The 19,592-nt window shown below is 46.2% G+C and overlaps 1 protein-coding gene across 1 annotated transcript in view; it reads left to right on the top strand.

Annotated features, from left to right (window-relative positions):
- Positions 1 to 19,592, top strand: part of LOC126131110 (esterase B1-like) — a 50,105-nt gene that overhangs the window by 24,672 nt on the left and 5,841 nt on the right. Inside the window, exons 4-5 of the mRNA XM_049915171.1 lie at positions 6,534 to 6,719; positions 18,300 to 18,596. Of these exons, the coding sequence (XP_049771128.1) occupies positions 6,534 to 6,719; positions 18,300 to 18,596 (483 nt within the window). The remainder of the gene's footprint in view (positions 1 to 6,533; positions 6,720 to 18,299; positions 18,597 to 19,592) is intronic.

Below are 19,592 nucleotides of genomic sequence, written 5' to 3'. Positions count from 1 at the left end.
GAACTGGTTTCCTCAACGGTCCTAATACATCAGATACACGCATTTCAGACGGTTTTGATGCTTCCAGTAGCCTCTGCAATGGCACTCGCTTACGATTCAGATCAGCTCACTGTGCACACCGTACCCAGTTCCTCACATATTGGTCCATGCCCGCTTGCCTTCCTCTCCACCCATATTTGTCAGCCATTCTTCAGTTTGTTGCTCCACGCCCTCCATGACTAGATACCCTGTGACCATTTGCTTCATTTAGAATATCCTCCTTAAACTTCACTGGTACTGCTACCCGTGGCCCTAACCTCATTTTTTTGTACAACAAGCCGGCCGAAGTGGCCGTGCGGTTAAAGGCGCTGCAGTCTGGAACCGCAAGACCGCTACGGTCGCAGGTTCGAATCCTGCCTCGGGCATGGATGTTTGTGATGTCCTTAGGTTAGTTAGGTTTAACTAGTTCTAAGTTCTAGGGGACTAATGGCCTCAGCAGTTGAGTCCCATAGTGCTCAGAGCCATTTGAACAATTTTTTTTTGTACAACAGCCTCTCACATGTGCCAAACTGTGATTGCATCCTATCCTGTTTCCAGTGACTGTTAGAGCACTGTGCTGCCTGCCACTCCACAAGACCAAATGGTTCAAATGGCTCTGAGCACTATGGGACTTAACCGCTGAGATCATCAGTCCCCTAGAACTTAGAACTACTTAAACCTAACTAACCTAAGGACATCACACACATCCATGCCCGAGGCAGGATTCGAAACTGCGACCGTAGCGGTCGCGCAGTTCCAGACTGAAGCGCCTAGAACCGCTCGGCCATTCCGGCCGGCCACAAGACCGTGATCCAGAATTTTCAGCACTGCTACGTTCCTGCTTGGAAACATGGATTGTGGGGAAACTGGACTGGTAACGTAAGGAATGAGGAGGTTCTGCGCAGAATCGAAGAGGAAAGAAATAAGTGGAAAACACTGACAAGAATAAGGGGCAGGATAATAGGACATTTGTTAAGACATCAGGGAATGACTTCCGTGGTACTAGAGTGGGCTGCAGAGGGCAAAAACTACAGAGGAACACAGAGATTGGAATACATCCAGCAAATACACTCCTGGAAATGGAAAAAAGAACACATTGACACCCGTGTGTCAGACCCACCATACTTGCTCCGGACACTGCGAGAGGGCTGTACAAGCAATGATCACACGCACGGCACAGCGGACACACCAGGAACCGCGGTGTTGGCCGTCGAATGGCGCTAGCTGCGCAGCATTTGTGCACCGCCGCCGTCAGTGTCAGCCAGTTTGCCGTGGCATACGGAGCTCCATCGCAGTCTTTAACACTGGTAGCATGCCGCGACAGCGTGGACGTGAACCGTATGTGCAGTTGACGGACTTTGAGCGAGGGCGTATAGTGGGCATGCGGGAGGCCGGGTGGACGTACCGCCGAATTGCTCAACACGTGGGGCGTGAGGTCTCCACAGTACATCGATGTTGTCGCCAGTGGTCGGCGGAAGGTGCACGTGCCCGTCGACCTGGGACCGGACCGCAGCGACGCACGGATGCACGCCAAGACCGTAGGATCCTACGCAGTGCCGTAGGGGACCGCACCGCCACTTCTCAGCAAATTAGGGACACTGTTGCTCCTGGGGTATCGGCGAGGACCATTCGCAACCGTCTCCATGAAGCTGGGCTACGGTCCCGCACACCGTTAGGCCGTCTTCCGCTCACGCCCTAACATCGTGCAGCCCGCCTCCAGTGGTGTCGCGACAGGCGTGAATGGAGGGACGAATGGAGACGTGTCGTCTTGAGCGATGAGAGTCGCTTCTGCCTTGGTGCCAATAATGGTCGTATGCGTGTTTGGCGCCGTGCAGGTGAGCGCCACAATCAGGACTGCATACGACCGAGGCACACAGGGCCAACACCCGGCATCATGGTGTGGGGAGCGATCTCCTACACTGGCCGTACACCACTGGTGATGGTCGAGGGGACACTGAATAGTGCACGGTACATCCAAACCGTCATCGAACCCATCGTTCTACCATTCCTAGACCGGCAAGGGAACTTGCTGTTCCAACAGGACAATGCACGTCCGCATGTATCCCGTGCCAGCGAACGTGCTCTAGAAGGTGTAAGTCAACTACCCTGCCCAGCAAGATCTCCGGATCTGTCCCCCATTGAGCATGTTTGGGACTGGATGAAGCGTCGTCTCACGCGGTCTGCACGTCCAGCACGAACGCTGGTCCAACTGAGCCGCCAGGTGGAAATGGCATGGCAAGCCGTTCCACAGGACGACATCCAGCATCTCTACGATCGTCTCCATGGGAGAATAGCAGCCTGCATTGCTGCGAAAGGTGGATATACACTGTACTAGTGCCGACATTGTGCATGCTCTGTTGCCTGTGTCTATGTGCCTGTGGTTCTGTCAGTGTGATCATGTGATGTATCTGACCCCAGGAATGTGTCAATAAAGTTTCCCCTTCCTGGGACAATGAATTCACGGTGTTCTTTTTTCAATTTCCTGGAGTGTAGTTGAGAACGTAGGTTGCGAGCGCTACTCTGAAATGAAGGTGTTGGCACAGGACAAGAATTCGTGGCAGGTCGCATAAAACCACTTCCTGCTTAATGCGTCTGAATTCCTATGCTGCTTTGCTGCCCTACTGGACGTCACTATTGGCGGTGCTGACACCCCCGTCCACCAGTTGGTGGTGCACTCAAAGGAGGCGAGTGCCCATTGGGTTTCTCGCCGCTTAACAAAAGACCATAAAAAGCAACGAAGCACCATCTGTTCGAAACTGCTTGCGCGATACGAGGCTGGTCGTTACAGCTTTTTGTCGAACATCGTCTTGGACCATGAAATACGGGTTTATCACTACTAGGCGGAAACAAAACCGCGTTGCCACGGAGTGGCACCACACCATCTCTCCTCCGAAGAAGACGTTCAGAGGCGCACCCTCAGCCAGTAAATTCATGGTGACAAACTTCTAGGACTCTGAAGGGGTTATTTTGTTTGATGTCCTCCACGATGGTGCAACAATCATCTCTGTAGCATATTGTGCTATCCTGAGGAAATGGAAGAAACGGGTTCAGAGTGTTCATCGCCACAAAAATTTGAACGAACTCCTTAAGAAGTTTGTTTGTGCGACCATCATCTGAAAGCAATCACAGAAATATTCCTTTTGTAGGTACAAAGCGCCATTGTCTTTCTGCACTGTATTCTTTTTGTTCCAGACTCGTTTTGGCTTTTACTTTAAGGCATCTTCAGTGGAATCTAGAATGATGCAGTTTCGTTTTGATATCGATATTTGTAGATAGTAAAACAGTTCACGTTCTTGCTCGAACAGTCCATGGATGTACTGCCAGTCCTTAGTGTCCAACGGTCACAATATTTCGGCGATCAGACATGTCGCCATCGTCAGGTGCGCTGACGAACTGAACTCCTGGGGGCGTGCGGGCGTCTTAAATCCCCTTCCCCTCCGAAGTGTTCTCTCCACCATCCTCGCCCGTGGCCGCATGTCGGTGGATCCTGAGATGCTGGCGTCGGCGTCTGTGGTGGCGTTGGTGTAATTGCCTCGTCCGCCCTGGTCGCCCTTTCGTTTCCTTTGCTGAGCGTCTTTTTAATTAGTGCTGGTTCCCATGCCTTGCTGAGGTTATAGCCGTAATCTCGGTTGATGAGTCTGTCCCCGGTACGAATTTCGGTAGCATCTCTAACGACGCTGTCCCAGTACTTAGATGTCTGTGCCAAGACCCTGGTATGTTGGTAGTCCGTTTCGTGATTTCCGGACAAACAGTGCTCTGCGATCGCCGACTTATTGGGGTACCTAAGTAGAGTGTGCCTCTGATGTCCTCGGCAATGATCTTCGCTGGTGCGCTCTGTCTGTCCGGTATGAGTCTTCCCACACTGACATGGAATCTGGCTTATGCTGGCCTTCTGCAAACAGAAATCGTCTTTGACACTTCCCAATAATGTTCGTGTTTTATTGGGTGGGCAAAAGACAGTTCCTACTCGGTGTTTCCTCAATATTCGTCCTATTTTCCCCGAGAGTTCGCCACTATACGGTATATAGGCAGTGGCTATCTCTTCTTCCGTGACTTCTTCCGTCTCCTCACGCTGTACTGTAGAGGTGGGGCGGAGAGCGCGTCTGATCTGCTGAGCGCCACTCGGAATGGCAGATCAGATGCGTTCTCCGTCCCACCTCTACAGTACAGCGTGAGGAGACGGAAGGAGTCAAGGTCCTCTTGTCCACACTTCACCCCTTCTTTTGACGTCTATGCGATGGAGGTCAGAACCGTGAGACCCAGCGCTGAAATCACGCGGTTTTCTTATCGGTGCCGGCCGGAGTGGCCGAGCGGTTCTCGGCGCTACAGTCTGGAACCGCACGACCGCTACGGTCGCAGGTTCGAATCCTGCCTCGGACATGGGTGTGTGTGGTGTCCTTAGGTTAGTTATGTTTCAGTAGTTCTAAGTTATAGGGGACTGATGACCTCAGAAGTTAAGTCCCATAGTGCTCAGAGCCATTTGAACCATTTTTTCTTATGGGTAATCGAAAGAAACATTGCAGACACGCTGCCGCTCAGAATCGACACGAAAACGCCTTAGAGCGTGGTTTAAAGAGTGTGAATGAAATGGCTTCTTCTCGTGCGGCGTTGATTGCCACACACTTCACGATCGAAAACGACACTTGGCAGTGTGATAAGCAACAGAAAAGATGTTCCCGACAATTTTCGACACTGATGGACGTTTCTAACCTTCTCTAAGGACACTGTGGGATGCATCCCCATTGAACGTTGCAGCACCCCTTCGGAGTGCAGCGTGACCGAAATTTTTCTACATCTACATCTACATTTATACTCCGCAAGCCACCCAACGGTGTGTGGCGGAGGGCACTTTACGTGCCACTGTCATCACCTCCCTTTCCTGTTCCAGTCGCGTATGGTTCGCGGGAAGAACGACTGTCTGAAAGCCTCTGTGCGCGCTCTAATCTCTCTAATTTTACATTCGTGATCTCCTCGGGAGGTATAAGTAGGGGGAAGCAATATATTCGATACCTCATCCAGAAACGCACCCTCTCGAAACCTGGCGAGGCTACACCGCGATGCAGAGCGCCTCTCTTGCAGAGTCCGCCACTTGAGTTTGTTAAACATCTCCGTAACGCTATCACGGTTACCAAATAACCCTGTGACGAAAGGCGCCGCTCTTCTTTGAATCTTCTCTATCTCCTCCGTCAACCCGATCTGGTACGGATCCCACACTGATGAGCAATACTCAAGTATAGGTCGAACGAGTGTCTTGTAAGCCACCTCCTTTGTTGATGGACTACATTTTCTAAGGACTCTCCCAATGAATCTCAACCTGGTACCCGCCTTACCAACAATTAATTTTATATGATCATTCCACTTCAAATCGTTCCGCACGCATACTCCCAGATATTTAACAGAAGTAACTGCTACCAGTGTTTGTTCCGCTATCATATAATCATACAATAAAGGATCCTTCTTTCTATGTATTCGCAATACATTACATTTGTCTATGTTAAGGGTCAGTTGCCACTCCCTGCACCAAGTGCCTATCCGCTGCAGATCTTCCTGCATTTCGCTACAATTTTCTAATGCTGCAACTTCTCTGTATACTACAGCATCATCCGCGAAAAGCCGCATGGAACTTCCGACACTATCTACTAGGTCATTTATAGATATTGTGAAAAGCAATGGTCCCATAACACTCCCCTGTGGCACACCAGAGGTTACTTTAACGCCTGTAGACGTTTTGGTCTCGTGTGCAGGCTAAAACCACTAAGGACCATTCAGAACCATTCGACGAAATCTGAACGTGATCCGAAGCATCAAAGGGTACTTAGGCTTTTTCAATCCTCCTGTTTTGCGCCCCCATGTGGCGTGATCACGTGGGAGTGTAACATTAACACGTGCGTGAATAAAATGGCGAAGAGCACCCATTTCGGTGCCCCCCCACGCAATTTTGTCGTGCACGTTACAGATGTACCTGTCACAAACTTCAGCACCATCATCCCGGCCCTGCTCTAGCGCCTGAAGTTGGATGTCGAATAGGTTCCCTAATCTCAAAGAGTTCAGAAATAATCAATTAATGAGAAATCTAAGTAGTAAAAAGAATCTGGTTGCTTTGGTTCGTTGATTTTGGGAGAAGGGTCCAAACAGCTAGGTCATCGGTCCCATCGGAATGGGGATGGATGAGGAAGAAGTCAGCCGTGCCCTTTCAAAGGGACCATTCCAGAATTTGCCTGAAGCGATTTAGGGAAATCACGGAAATCTTAAATTAAAAAAAAAAGAATAAAGAAATAAATATGGGATAAGTGTACATTTATGTGACAGAACCTGTGTAGGAAATCAGTCCTCGGATGGAGCCAATAAAATTGTGCTGTCGCAACTTCCAGTTCGTCTAGTAACCTAGTTACTGTACACGCTATAAACTGTGTTTACCTCTAGATACTACGAGATGATAATAATGATGTGTATCCGTAAGGAACAGTTTCGCTTGCCGGCTCTAGACTCGGAGAGCTGCTTGCTGGTGGTTGCAGGGTACCTGAGCCTGCAGACGGAGGAGATCCCCGGCAACGCGGGCCTCAAGGACGCGGTGGCCGCCCTGCGGTGGGTGCAGCGCAACGGCGCGGCCTTCGGGGGCGACGCGCGCCGCGTCACGCTGTTCGGCGCCAGCTCCGGCGGCTGCTCCGTGTCCCACCTGCTGCTCTCGCCGGCCACGCCAGGTAGGCTGCGGGCCACGCCCTTCTCTGATAATCCCGCGCACCTCCCACCGACAGCGGCGTAAATCACTCGGCGCGTGTCATCGCGCCAGATTAGCGCTCTCTTGTTTGCCCGGGGCCACGGCAGCAGCGCGATTATCCGTATTTTATGCGATAACACCGATTAAGAACACAAGCTTTTTTAGCAGTAGTTTATGTGTGTTTATCAAAAATACGTAATAATCTTGAAACATTGACAACCTGAATCTCGCAATCGACATCAAAAAGAAATATCAAGGAAGCAAGAGTATTATACAGGGTGAAAAGTATTTAAACCGACAAACTCTGGGAGGCTGTAGGGGACATCAAAACAAATATTTTTCCCTAATGCCACTTTTTTCCTATGAGGATTATTTAAACCGGTGGAGGCCGTATTACGCTCTTCAGTTGTTAGAAGCCGTATTACGATCTTCAGTTATTAGCGGGCGTATTACGCTCTGCTGTCCACCAGTGTAGTAGTGCATTGTCTCTGTTTACTAATGGAGCGAAACGTCTGGAGTGAGTACACTGATGTGGTTGGTGTGTACTACGTAGCGCACCACAACGGACGTGCTGCACAGCGGGTTTATCAACAACAATATCCTAATCGCCGTATCCCGCATCATACGACCTTTGCTGCTGTGTACCAAGGTCTACGTGAGACCGGGTCATTTAGCAGATTACCTGGACAGGGACGCCGTCGCACGGTAAGAACGCTGCAATTTGAGGAAGCTGTCTTGCAGCATATGGAGCAGGATCCTTCAATCCGCACTCGTGGAATTGCACGTAACATGGGGACGAATCAGACGAATGCAAGAACTGTACTTCGAGGGCAATTGTTACGTCCATTTCACTTACAGCGTGCCTGCAACGTGGAACCAGGTTGAACCCAGAGCACAGTTGTCGCAGTGGTACCTGAAGCAGTGTGAAATGCATCCTACATTTCCATCCTCTGTGTTGTTTACCGATGAAGCAATGTTCGGGCGTGATGGAGTCTTCAACATGCACAATTCGCCTGTTTGGAGTGAGGATAACCCACATTCTACAGTTGCTAGCGTTCATCAAGTGCGGTTCTTCGTTAATGTGTGGGTCGGTGTTGTTGGAGACTGTTTAATTGGGCCGTATCTGCTACCTAGGCCATTTAATGGCAGGCACTATTACAATTTTCTCGCCAGAGCATTGCCAGAATTGCTGGAAGACGTCCCGCTCCCTACAAGACAACGCATGTGGTTTCAACATGACGGGGCGCCGGCACATTTCAGTCGTCGTGTGCGTCGATTCCTGGACCGACGGTTCCCAGAAACGTGGACTGGCAGAGGTGGTCCTGTTCCATGGCCTGCTCGATCCCCAGATATGTCACCTCTGAACTTTTTTGTGTGGGAAGAGATGCGCAATCTTGTTTACGCAACTCTTGTTGCATCAGAAGAGGATCTGGTTGCCCGGATAGAAGCAGCAGCAGGAAAAATTCAGGATATTCCTGGGGTTTTTGACCGTGTCAGACAGAACATGATCCGACGGTGTAACCTTTGTTTCCGTGTCAATAGAGGCATTTTTGAAAATCTACTGTAATTGAAATTGGGTTGTGTTAATGTGTTGTCTCTTGGTCATAAAACAATGGAAAAGTGTTTGTTGGTTTAATTAATTTCCCGCCAGAGAAATCTTCCTCTACCGGTTTAAATACTCCTCACAGGAAAAAATGACATTAGGGAAAAATATTTGTTTTGATGTCCTCTACAACCTCCCAGAGTTTGTCGGTTTAAACACTTTTCACCCTGTATACTCTTAACGACAAAAAAAAAAAATCACCACAAAGGAACTATCTCAATGGGACGCAAATCAGTAGATCAGTGATGTACATGTACAGACAGACAAACGATTACACTTTCAGAAAAATTGCATGATTCATTCAAGAGAAAGAGCTTTACAAACTGAGCAAGCCAATAATGCGTTGATTCACCTCTGACCCTTATGCAAGCAGTTACTCGTCTTGGCATTAATTGATAAGAATTGTTCTATGTACTGCTTTGGGATACCGTGCCAAATTCTGTCCAACTGAGGCGACGCGCTCTTTGAATGGCCCAGCCCATAATTCTCCAAGCGTTGTCAACTGGGGACAGGTCCGGCGACCTTGCTGGTGAATGTATGGTTTGGCAAGCACAAAGACAAGTAATAGAAAATCTCGCTCTGTGTGGGCGGACATTATCCTGCTGAAATGTAAGACCAGGATGAAATGTAAGCCCAGGATGGCTTTCAATGAAGGGCAACAAAACAGGGCGTAGAATTTCGTCGACGTATGGCTGTGATCTATGGGTGACATGGCTGACAAGGAAAAGGATCTTACTATGGAAAGAAATGGTAACCCTGACACTCACTCCTGAGTGTCGGTCCGTTTGGCGGGAGACAGTCAGGTTGGTATCCCACCGCTGTCCTGGGCATCGTCAGACATGTCTTCAGCCTGGAATTCATTGAATGGAGTAGAACTGCGTTCCATATTAAGTCCCGGTTCGAATTCAGCTCCGATGAGCAGCGAAATACTGTACTAACGTGGTATCGGTCCACAAACACAGTATATCATCGACCAGGGGCGGGCAGGAATCCTGCACATGTGCGGTGCACTTGCATGCGTGCAGTTAACAGGTGTTCCGCGTGCACACAGGGGCAAGCTGGCCACCCGCTTATCTCCCATCCCCACCATACCTTCTGTCCGCTCCTTCCTGTGTAATGCGTTTTGTTTCCTAGCTAGCTTTATTGAGTGAATGAATAAGGTTAGTAGGAGTGCTTGAAAGAAATCATGGTTTGAAAGAGTACCTATTACCTACGATACGTTTTATTTAATTATCACAGGTGGAGTTTACAATACGTTTAATACCTGGAACAAAATTTCTACATACAGTCAAACACAAACAGTTACGTAAATTTTCATCACTGATGTTTGCTCTTAATCGAGACTTATTAATTCAGCAAATGGTTTTCCAGCTCTCGCTATATTAAGCGCAGTCTTATAACTTGCACATACCGCTGGGCTATTATTGTTGTCGTCCTGAAAACTTGAAAACAGAGCTCCATAAAATGTTAGATCAGTTAGATGAGAGACATGACGAGAGAAACTCGCAGATCTCTCGTGACAACAGCAACTACGACAAATTCAAATGGCTCTGAGCACTATGGGACTTAACTGCTGTGGTCATCAGTCCCCTAGACCTTAGAACTACTTAAACATAACTAACCTAAGGATATCACACACATCCATGCCCGAGGCAGGATTCGAACCTGCGACCATAGCGGTCGCGCGGTTCCAGACTGTAGTGCCTAGAACCGCTCGGCAACTCCGGCCGGCCAAGTGCGACAGATTCATCTGGTATCGTCAGATCGCTCTTCTTAAGCTCAGTCAATTCCCCATCCGCTCAGAATCCGACAATAAATTGTACTCGTCCTTGTGAAATTAATTATAATGGCCTTCAATACTAAACTTCCGTTAACAGCGAGAATACTGCCACATATTAAACATTTCGAATTTTCACGTTTTTGCACAAAGAAAAAATGATTCTCTCATTACTTTTTAAAAGATAGCAAATCTCCACTTCTCCGTTTCTTGAAATACAACGTTCACTACATAGTGCTCGCTCCGCATCAACGTCCGCAGCTTAGTCTGGCACTACACTGCGCAACCTGCCGGCTGTCGCCACAGCCCCGGTCGACGCCTGCACGCGAGCAGCACACGTGCAGCGCTGTGCGCTCATGAGCCGCGTGCAACGTTTGCCCGCCCCTGTCATCGACATATCTAAACCAATACTTGATTCTGCAGCCCAGTGCTTCTTTCTGTAGGAAAATTTGTTCGAAATTGTCCATGAAAATTTCGCATAGCTTGGTACTAAGAAGTGAACCAGAAACTTCTTTATAAAATTTTTACTTATATTGCTCAATGACATTGTCTATACTGTCTCTTTACTATTTTATCGTTCCAACACTGACCCACAACATCCTAGCGCAACTCAATCTGACTGCTCAAAAATGATAACCTGACTTCAAATAATTAATAAAAAAGAATGGCCATGAATTAGTAGAAAACCTAACAATAACGTATACCTTTCATAAGTCACTTACCCCACAAAAATTTTCACTACACGAGCTACTGCAATACAGCAAGCGCCATTACAGCCAGCTAAATAAAAGATTGTAACTACTGAAAGCTTTAACTACTAATAGGCATGTGGTTAGCAAAGGAAAGATTTTGTTGCAGAGCAAATAATGTATTTTTACCTTAATAATGTGACATCCAGTACAAAAAAATATATAATCGTCCGTGACATCCAGTTCCAAAATTTGTATAATCACGAATAATATTCAATCTCCAAGTCGGACACGTCCAGATCGTCCGCTTTCGCTAATACATATAACCTCCATCAATGCTAACTACTCCCTACCCACTTCGATCACTGCTGGCTGTTCACCTCCAGGTGCCATCACCGCTGTCTTTTAACTTCCAACTGCAAGTCCAGCCAGCCACAGAGTCTCTTACAGAGTGCGCACACCGCTGTCAGAGTTATCAATGCGCTGCCAACATACAGACATTTAAACAGGCTACTTACAAACCCATAGCTAGGCCATCAGACTGACTATAATACTCGTTCTGAAACTGGAAATAACTCAGTTTTAAACTCATTTGAGTTGTGTCGATTATGTCATATAATTCTATACGATTTACTCTGGATTTGCGAAAGATATGTTGATGTGTTTATAGATTCATCAGTAGCATTATTTGAAAATAAGTTACTGGCATTGAACGATATTGCTTTAGAACTGTGTGGGATTTGCGTAACTTTAATTTTATCAACAGGAGCCTAGAATGTTTGATACCAAACTTAGATTTAAAATCGGTTTTCTGCTGGAAATTCTGGAAATCAACCAACGCATTACTCAGAGTGCCAGCCTAGTATTAAATGATCGGACTCAATTTCCATTTACCCCTTCGTTACATTAAGTTTTCGTTTCGAATACTAGATCAAACCCTCATTTCTCATCGGGTGTTAAATGTATCTCCACATAAAAACTTTGTTTACCTCCTTTTTTAGTTATGTAATCATTTCTAAGTGACAAGAAATATAATGTTTCACTATGGGAACACTGTCATTTTTGTATCTTCTATACAAATAACAACTCTGTAAGTCGCACGTCATGTTTATCTGTGTTTGCAACATTCAGTTGTCAAATGAAGATGGTCGGAGAGGCCGAAAGCCTATTAGGGACCAAATAAATATAATTTTGTTGAATGCAAGAAAGTGTTTTCCTTTTTAGCGTTATTAGTGTGTCCTAAGAAGGACCGACGGAAAACTCAGTTAATCTTCCAAACTGGTTACACTATACTTGTTACCGCTCCGTTACTGCATTTTACAGCGTTCATTACCATTAAAATGTATAACATCTCATGTACTGCTCTTCTGTTTGGGCAAAAAGCAGTCAGTCAACAAACTTCATGTGTAGATACACAATGAGAAATGTCACTGGTACGTTAAAATCAACGTCAGTTCCCGGCTTTCATATCTTACCTCATACAGTATCAGAAGGTCTTAGACGACAACAGGCAGTGGATCGAGAATGGAAGAAGATATGACATTGCTGAAGTTCCAGAAACTCGCCAGTCAACAAAATTCTTCCTGATCTTCCACATTTATGGACTGCGCCTAAAGGTCCCGACGACCATGTGATGCTGGTAACAACACTAACTCTAGAGAGCCTTTATGGCATCTCACACCAACCTAGTCCTTGCAATTTGCAAGAGCGCTACGGAACTGACCGTTTGGCGGAGAAGGCCTCCGAAGTCAAACTGGTCCAAATTACAGAATGTACATGTTGATGAAAACCTAAATTGGAATAAGCTTATTACTGTTCTTCTAAATAATTAAGTTCAGCTACTTTTGCTCTTAGTGTAATTGCTAGTCTTGGAAATAAACGAACATCCTGAAATGTTATGCACATTCCCATTCAATAATGTCTTATGAAATAACTTTCTGTGGCAACTCACCATTTCGAAACAAAGTAATGAATGCACAAAAACGAACAGTAAAAATAATATGTGATGTTTATCAGCAGTGGTCATGAAGTTGGGCACTGTGACTTCGCTGTCACAATACATAAATTCGCCAATGAAATTCGTCACCAATAATCCTCACAATTTGTGAAAAACAGAGATGTTCATACCTACAACACTAGAGGAAAAGATAACTTTTATTACCCATTATTAAAGCTGTCAATGGCTCAGAAGCCCGCATCTCGTGGTCGTGCGGTAGCGTTCTCGCTTCCCACGCCCGGGTTCCCGGGTTCGATTCCCGGCGGGATCAGGGATTTTCTCTGCCTCATGATGACTGGGTGTTGTGTGCTGTTCTTAGGTTAGTTAGGTTTAAGTAGTTCTAAGTTCTAGGGGACTGATGACCATAGATGTTAAGTCCCATAGTGCTCAGAGCCATTTGAACCATTTGAATGGCTCAGAAAGGAGCTCAATATGCAACATCAAAAATTGTTGATCATTTCTTCTGGACAATTCCTTCTTTTCTATGTATGAATTTTTGTTTGAAAACTGGTACCCGTAACACGAACAAACAGCTCTTTTTAAACATAGTGGCATCAGTAGAACAAAAAATAATATATTCATTTCGAAGATAAAACAGCTTCAGTTGTAAGTAACTTACTTATAAACGTGACTGGTTTCGCAGCGTTTTAGCTTCATCATCAGGTCCAATCTGTATAAAGTAACAGACAAAAACCCATGAAAGGCAAGATGATGATGCAGCGAAAATGATACAGCTAAAATGCTGCTAAACCGACCTTACTTATAAATAAAGCACAACCGAGGCGGTTTTATCTTCAAAATGATACATCTATTGTGCGGTTGCCCTGACTACAAAGTCTTCTGCAATGTGTTCATTAATGTTAATACTAATCATGTATACATATCCTGTAAAATGATTCGGTCCAAGTAACTCTGATAAAATAATCATTCAAAAATCTATGAACATGTAACTGACTAACTAGCTAGCTACCGAGACAAGTCTGATGCCACCACAAGCGCATCAGAAGCAGGCACGAAATATGCAAAGCTTCCCTTCACAAATGGGAAATCATATACAGTCCAGAATGTAATTGTCGTAATGGAGCAATGAATCCCCAGTGCGAAGATGTCGAGGGAATGGAAAAAGATTCCGAAGGATCGCTTCAAGTGCCATTTGTGGTTAACTTTCCTGAACACAGATCCTTTATGAAACTGCGATATTAACATCTTTCTAAATTTTCATTTGCTGTAATTTATAGTAATATGTTAATATTTTCAGACGTTCGTTTTATCATTTATTTTTATGTTTTATAAATGACACGTTGTTCCATAGTCTTAGTACACGTTAAATAGTAACAATAAAAGTAATTGCATTGATTGACTGTACGTTGGTAGAACATATAATATGTCATGAATGAAAAGCGCATGACACTTGTTTATTGTTTAAATTCTAGAATATTTATTATTTAACGAACCAGTTTTCGGCTGTTAGATCATCATTAAGTTCAAAAATATTTGTAGCTGTGCATTTTGTGTGATTAAAGGTTTTAAACTAGGTGCATCTAAAGAGTTTCTAAACTGGCTGTCAAAGATGGAAATTATTAATGTTCGGTATAAGATTAAGCGGGAAGAAGTATTATGGTAAAATATGAAGAAGAAACTTGTTAGCTTGGGTAAAATATGTGGCACACTGACTTCATCAAATACATCACAAATTATAACTATTGTTCAGAGAAGAACGACCACCTGTTTTATGAAGGCCACAGCTACAAGGTGCAACATGAAGTCCTATTCGACATCCACTAAGAGAGGAAGATGAACCATTTTGAAAATAATGGAAACTGATAAAAATATATTATTTTCCCAAACTTGGTACTGAGTCATTAGACATATATCACTTATTCATCACTTCTAAAAGCAGACTCCACAAATAAACCCATACAGACTACTTTTTAAATTACCACTGCTACCTATGCGCGCTCTATTTCGCGTTATTTCAGTTACTGGGGTTTCATTTGCTCTATTATTTACATAACAATTACAAATGGTTCATTAACAGTTAAGCATATCAAGTGTGTCACTTGTCTTAATATTATCGTACTTGTTTATAATATCAACTTGTTTAAGATAATCTACGTTGTTGAGTCATACCCTTGAAAAATGTCACTTATGTTTACTGTGTTTTGCCCGGTTTATTTTTCTTCTCTGAACAATTTTGTCATTTGTCGTGTTCTTAGTTAAACTCAGCGTTTCATGTATTTGTCCAAGCTGAACAGTCTTCAGATTTTTATCAAAATAATTCTTCTCGCTTTGGTCATATACATCACGTTAAAAAAAGTCACAATTGACAGGCAATTGAGAGTCTCTTTGAATGCACCTGGTTTAAAGTCATTGATCTCAAAAAATCCACATTCACGCGTATTTGTCGTTCAACCTGATGATGGTCTAACAGCCAGTAACTGGTTACTTAAGTAATAAATATTCTAGAATATTTCACAAGTGTCGTGTGTTTTCTTTCATGTTACATATAATGATCGATAACCTGACTCCATCTCTGACATCGTTGTGATACCCACGGGGAAGGTCTTACATCCGCTTAAAATTACCTCGTCAAAGATTGTTCGTATAAGTTGTTGGTGGATTAAAATGGCGCTTACAGTGTTGTTACAGATATTGCTTAAGACTGACACAACAGTCGAAATCACGATCGTAAATAGATACACTGATCAACCATACTATTGCGACCACCGACCTACTATCGACATAAGCCCCTCCAGTCAATAGCAGCGTCACGTGGCGAGGAATGACTGCTAGTCAGACACACGCACGGTGCATATACACTCCTGGAAATTGAAATAAGAACACCGTGAATTCATTGTCCCAGGAAGGGGAAACTTAATTGACACATTCCTGGGGTCAGATACATCACATGATCACACTGACAGAACCACAGGCACATAGACACAGGCAACAGAGAATGCACAATGACGGCACTAGTACAGTGTATATCCACCTTTCGCAGCAATGCAGGCTGCTATTCTCCCATGGAGACGATCGTAGAGATGCTGGATGTAGTCCTGTGGAACGGCTTGCCATGCCATTTCCACCTGGCGCCTCAGTTGGACCAGCGTTCGTGCTGGACGTGCAGACCTCGTGAGACGACGCTTCATCCAGTCCCAAACATGCTCAATGGGGGACAGATCCGGAGATCTTGCTGGGCAGGGTAGTTGACTTACACCTTCTAGAGCACGTTGGGTGGCACGGGATACATGCGGACGTGCGTTGTCCTGTTGGAACAGCAAGTTCCCTTGCCGGTCTAGGAATGGTAGAACGATGGGTTCGATGACGGTTTGGATGTACCGTGCACTATTCAGTGTCCCCTCGACGATCACCAGTGGTGTACGGCCAGTGTAGGAGATCGCTCCCCACACAATGATGCCGGGTGTTGGCCCTGTGTGCCTCGGTCGTATGCAGTCCTGATTGTGGCGCTCACCTGCACGGCGCCAGACACGCATACGACCATCATTGGCACCAAGGCAGAAGCGACTCTCATCGGTGAAGACGACACGTCTCCATTCGTCCCTCCATTCACGCCTGTCGCGACACCACTGGAAGCGGGCAGCACGATGTTGGGGCGTGAGCGGAAAACGGCCTAACGGTGTACGGGACCGTAGCCCAGCTTCATGGAGACGGTTGCGAATGGTCCTCGCCGATGCCCCAGGAGCAACAGTGTCCCTAATTTGATGGGAAGTGGCGGTGCGGCCCCCTACGGCACTGTGTAGGATCCTACGGTCTTGGCGTGCATCCGTGCGTCGCTGCGGTCCGGTCCCAGGTCGACGGGCACGTGCACCTTCCGCCGACCACTGGCGACAACATCGATGTACTGTGGAGACCTCACGCCCCACGTGTTGAGCAATTCGGCGTGCGTCCACCCGGCCTCCCGCATGCCCACTATACGCCCTCGCTCAAAGTCCGCCAACTGCACATACGGTTCACGTCCACGCTGTCGCGGCATGCTACCAGTGTTAAAGACTGCGATGGAGCTCCGTATGCCACGGCAAACTGGCTGACACTGACGGCGGCGGTGCACAAATGCTGCGCAGCTAGCGCCATTCGACGGCCAACACCGCGGTTCCTGGTGTGTCCGCTGTGCCGTGCGTGTGATCATTGCTTGTACAGCCCTCTCGCAGTGTCCGGAGCAAATATGGTGGGTCTGACACACCGGTGTCAATGTGTTCTTTTTTCCATTTCCAGGAGAGTAGTATCAGCGAGCGTGTTGTCTGTGTGTGTAGATTGGGGAAGGCGCGCGTTCTATCTGAGTCTGAACGAGGGCAGGTTGTGATGGCCCGGCGGCTTGGCACGAGCTATTCGGAAACTGCAAGACTTTTAGGGTATTCTGGGAGTGCTGTGATGAGCGTCTTCAACACGTGGCGAAAGCAAGGCGATACCACGTCCAGACGTCGTGGGGTCAGGCAGCCACTATTCATTACGTACGTCGGACGTCGTAGGCTGGACACACTGCAAACAGGACAGGTGGCGAACTGTAGCAGAACTAACATCAGACTTCAATGCTGTCCAAAGTACAAATGGGTGAACGTACACCACACCGAACGCCCTACACGAGGATCCTCCACAGCCGACGACTCAAGCATGTGCCTGCCAATGTTAACATCACAACATAGCAAATACGACTGAAATTGGCATTGGACGTTGACGCAGTGGCAAAGCGTTGCATGGTCGAATGAATCCCTATATCTTCTTCAACACGCAGAAGGGATTGCGCGAGTACCTCGTCTTCCAGGCAAACAGCTCCTTGACACCTGTACTGTTGGACGGAGACAGGCTGGCGGCGGCTCCATTATACTCTGGAAAACATTCAAATGGCCATCCATGGGTCCAATGGAGCTGGTGCAGGGCCACCATGACGGCCAAGGAGCATCGTACTGGTTGCAGATCACCCCTTCATGACTATCGTGCTTCCCAATGGCAGTGGCATTTTTCAGCAAGATAACGCGTCATGCCACAATATTAGGAATGTGATGGAGTGGTTAGAGGAACACAGCGGCGAGTTCCAATAGATGTGCCACCCGCCCCCACCCCCCAAATTGGCCTGATCCGAACCCGATCGAACACATTTGGATGTGAATGAACGTGGCTTCAGAGCTCATCGCCCCTCTTCCAGGAATTTACTAGGATGAGGAGACTTGCATGTGAACACGTGGTGCCAGCTCCCTCCAGCGAGGCCTCATTGTTTCCATGTGACTTCGCTTCACCGCTGTTATCCGTGCCAAAGGTGGACTTACTGGCAAATGGGTAGGTGGTCATAATGGTCTGGCTGACCGGTGTATCTTTACTAACAAGTCAGGCGGAAAATGCCGTTTCTAAAATACAGCAGGAATGATAACGTACTGAAAATAATCAAATCGTCTTTTGTTTCAAAGCATATCTGAGCTTCAACAAGTTTCTGACATCAATGCGACCGCAGCAACACCTGTCTACGACCTGTGGTTCTCACACAGGGCTGTTCCAGCAAGTTATCATCCAGAGCGGCGAGGCCATAGCTCCCTGGGGGCTGGAGAGGAACCCACGAGAGAAGGCCTTCCGCTTGGCCGCTTCCATGGGCTTCGAGACGGACGACCTGCAGGAGCTGACGCAGTTTCTCAAGGCGGCCGACGCGTTGGAGCTCACCGCGAATGACTCGCGCGGCCTTTCCGACATTGTGAGTGCTTCATTCATCTTTCTGTTCCTGTTATCAGTACCAGAACTCCGAAAAATTATTCTTAACACAATTCTTGCTACGGCGGGGGCTCTCGAAGGTGAATATTTATACTAATTTAACTTTTAGTACTATTGTCTTGCTAGTGCAACATGGAGCTATAACCTACAAAACAAGGATATGGGCTACACTAAGATGGAATCCATGCGTCGAATTAAGGATTATTGGTCTAGTATTACAGCCAGCAAAGTCGTGGCTTTTATGGGATTGCCCTCACGCAAGTAGATGAATATGACTGGTTTCCCATTCAAGCCCAGAATTAAAACACAAATAATAAATGTCGAAGCCAGCAGTGCAGAGCGATTTTTATTTGTGGTTTCGAAAGATCGGTAGTTGAGATTACTAGCATTTTTAGTGTTCCGTGTGTTTGGCTGTAAAAACGGAACCCGTATAAGATCGGTTTATTGTCTGTCTTTCTACCTGTATGTCTGACTGTCAGGAAAGGATAAAATGATCGAGTTCTAATTCATGTAACATATCAAGATCGATAGTCCCTTGGTAGTGCAAAAATTTTAAGCTACTAAGTCAAGATACGGCCATTTATATCACATATTTTGATGCTCGAAAACTCACTCGTCAAAACCTTAGGGTGCTTCCAGTTGACCTCGAATCAGTGAAAACTGGCAAGAAGCAATGTCCTCAGTACAACAAAGGAAAAAAATTCGAAAATTTACAGTTGTATAACACGATGTCAAACCTGAAATTAAAACAATCAGTAGTTCTGCATTCAGGTTGACTGGACCACAGTAATAAAAGTCAAACATCAGGCAAGGAATGACTTTATTGCTCAGACGATGTGTTTGGGAATTTATCCGTCATCTGGTGTCCAGGAGCGAGTGCTGCACATAGATATAGCGCCTTTGTTATTGATTATCCGCCAGTCTGCTTTTCTGTCCGTTAGCTACGATCCTTTTTTCTCATGAACAGATTGGTGTATCAAGTTCAAATTCATATCCGATACTAAAGTATATGCTCTCTTGGTGGTGTATGAAATTTAAACTTCTAAGTCAATGCAATCAACAGATTTGGCCATTTA

This window comes from Schistocerca cancellata, chromosome 1 (genome assembly GCF_023864275.1).
Source record: "Schistocerca cancellata isolate TAMUIC-IGC-003103 chromosome 1, iqSchCanc2.1, whole genome shotgun sequence".
Classification (NCBI taxonomy): domain Eukaryota; kingdom Metazoa; phylum Arthropoda; class Insecta; order Orthoptera; family Acrididae; genus Schistocerca; species Schistocerca cancellata.
The sequence above is the reverse complement of the archived record's forward strand: the minus strand, read 5'-3'. Positions and strand labels throughout refer to the sequence as shown.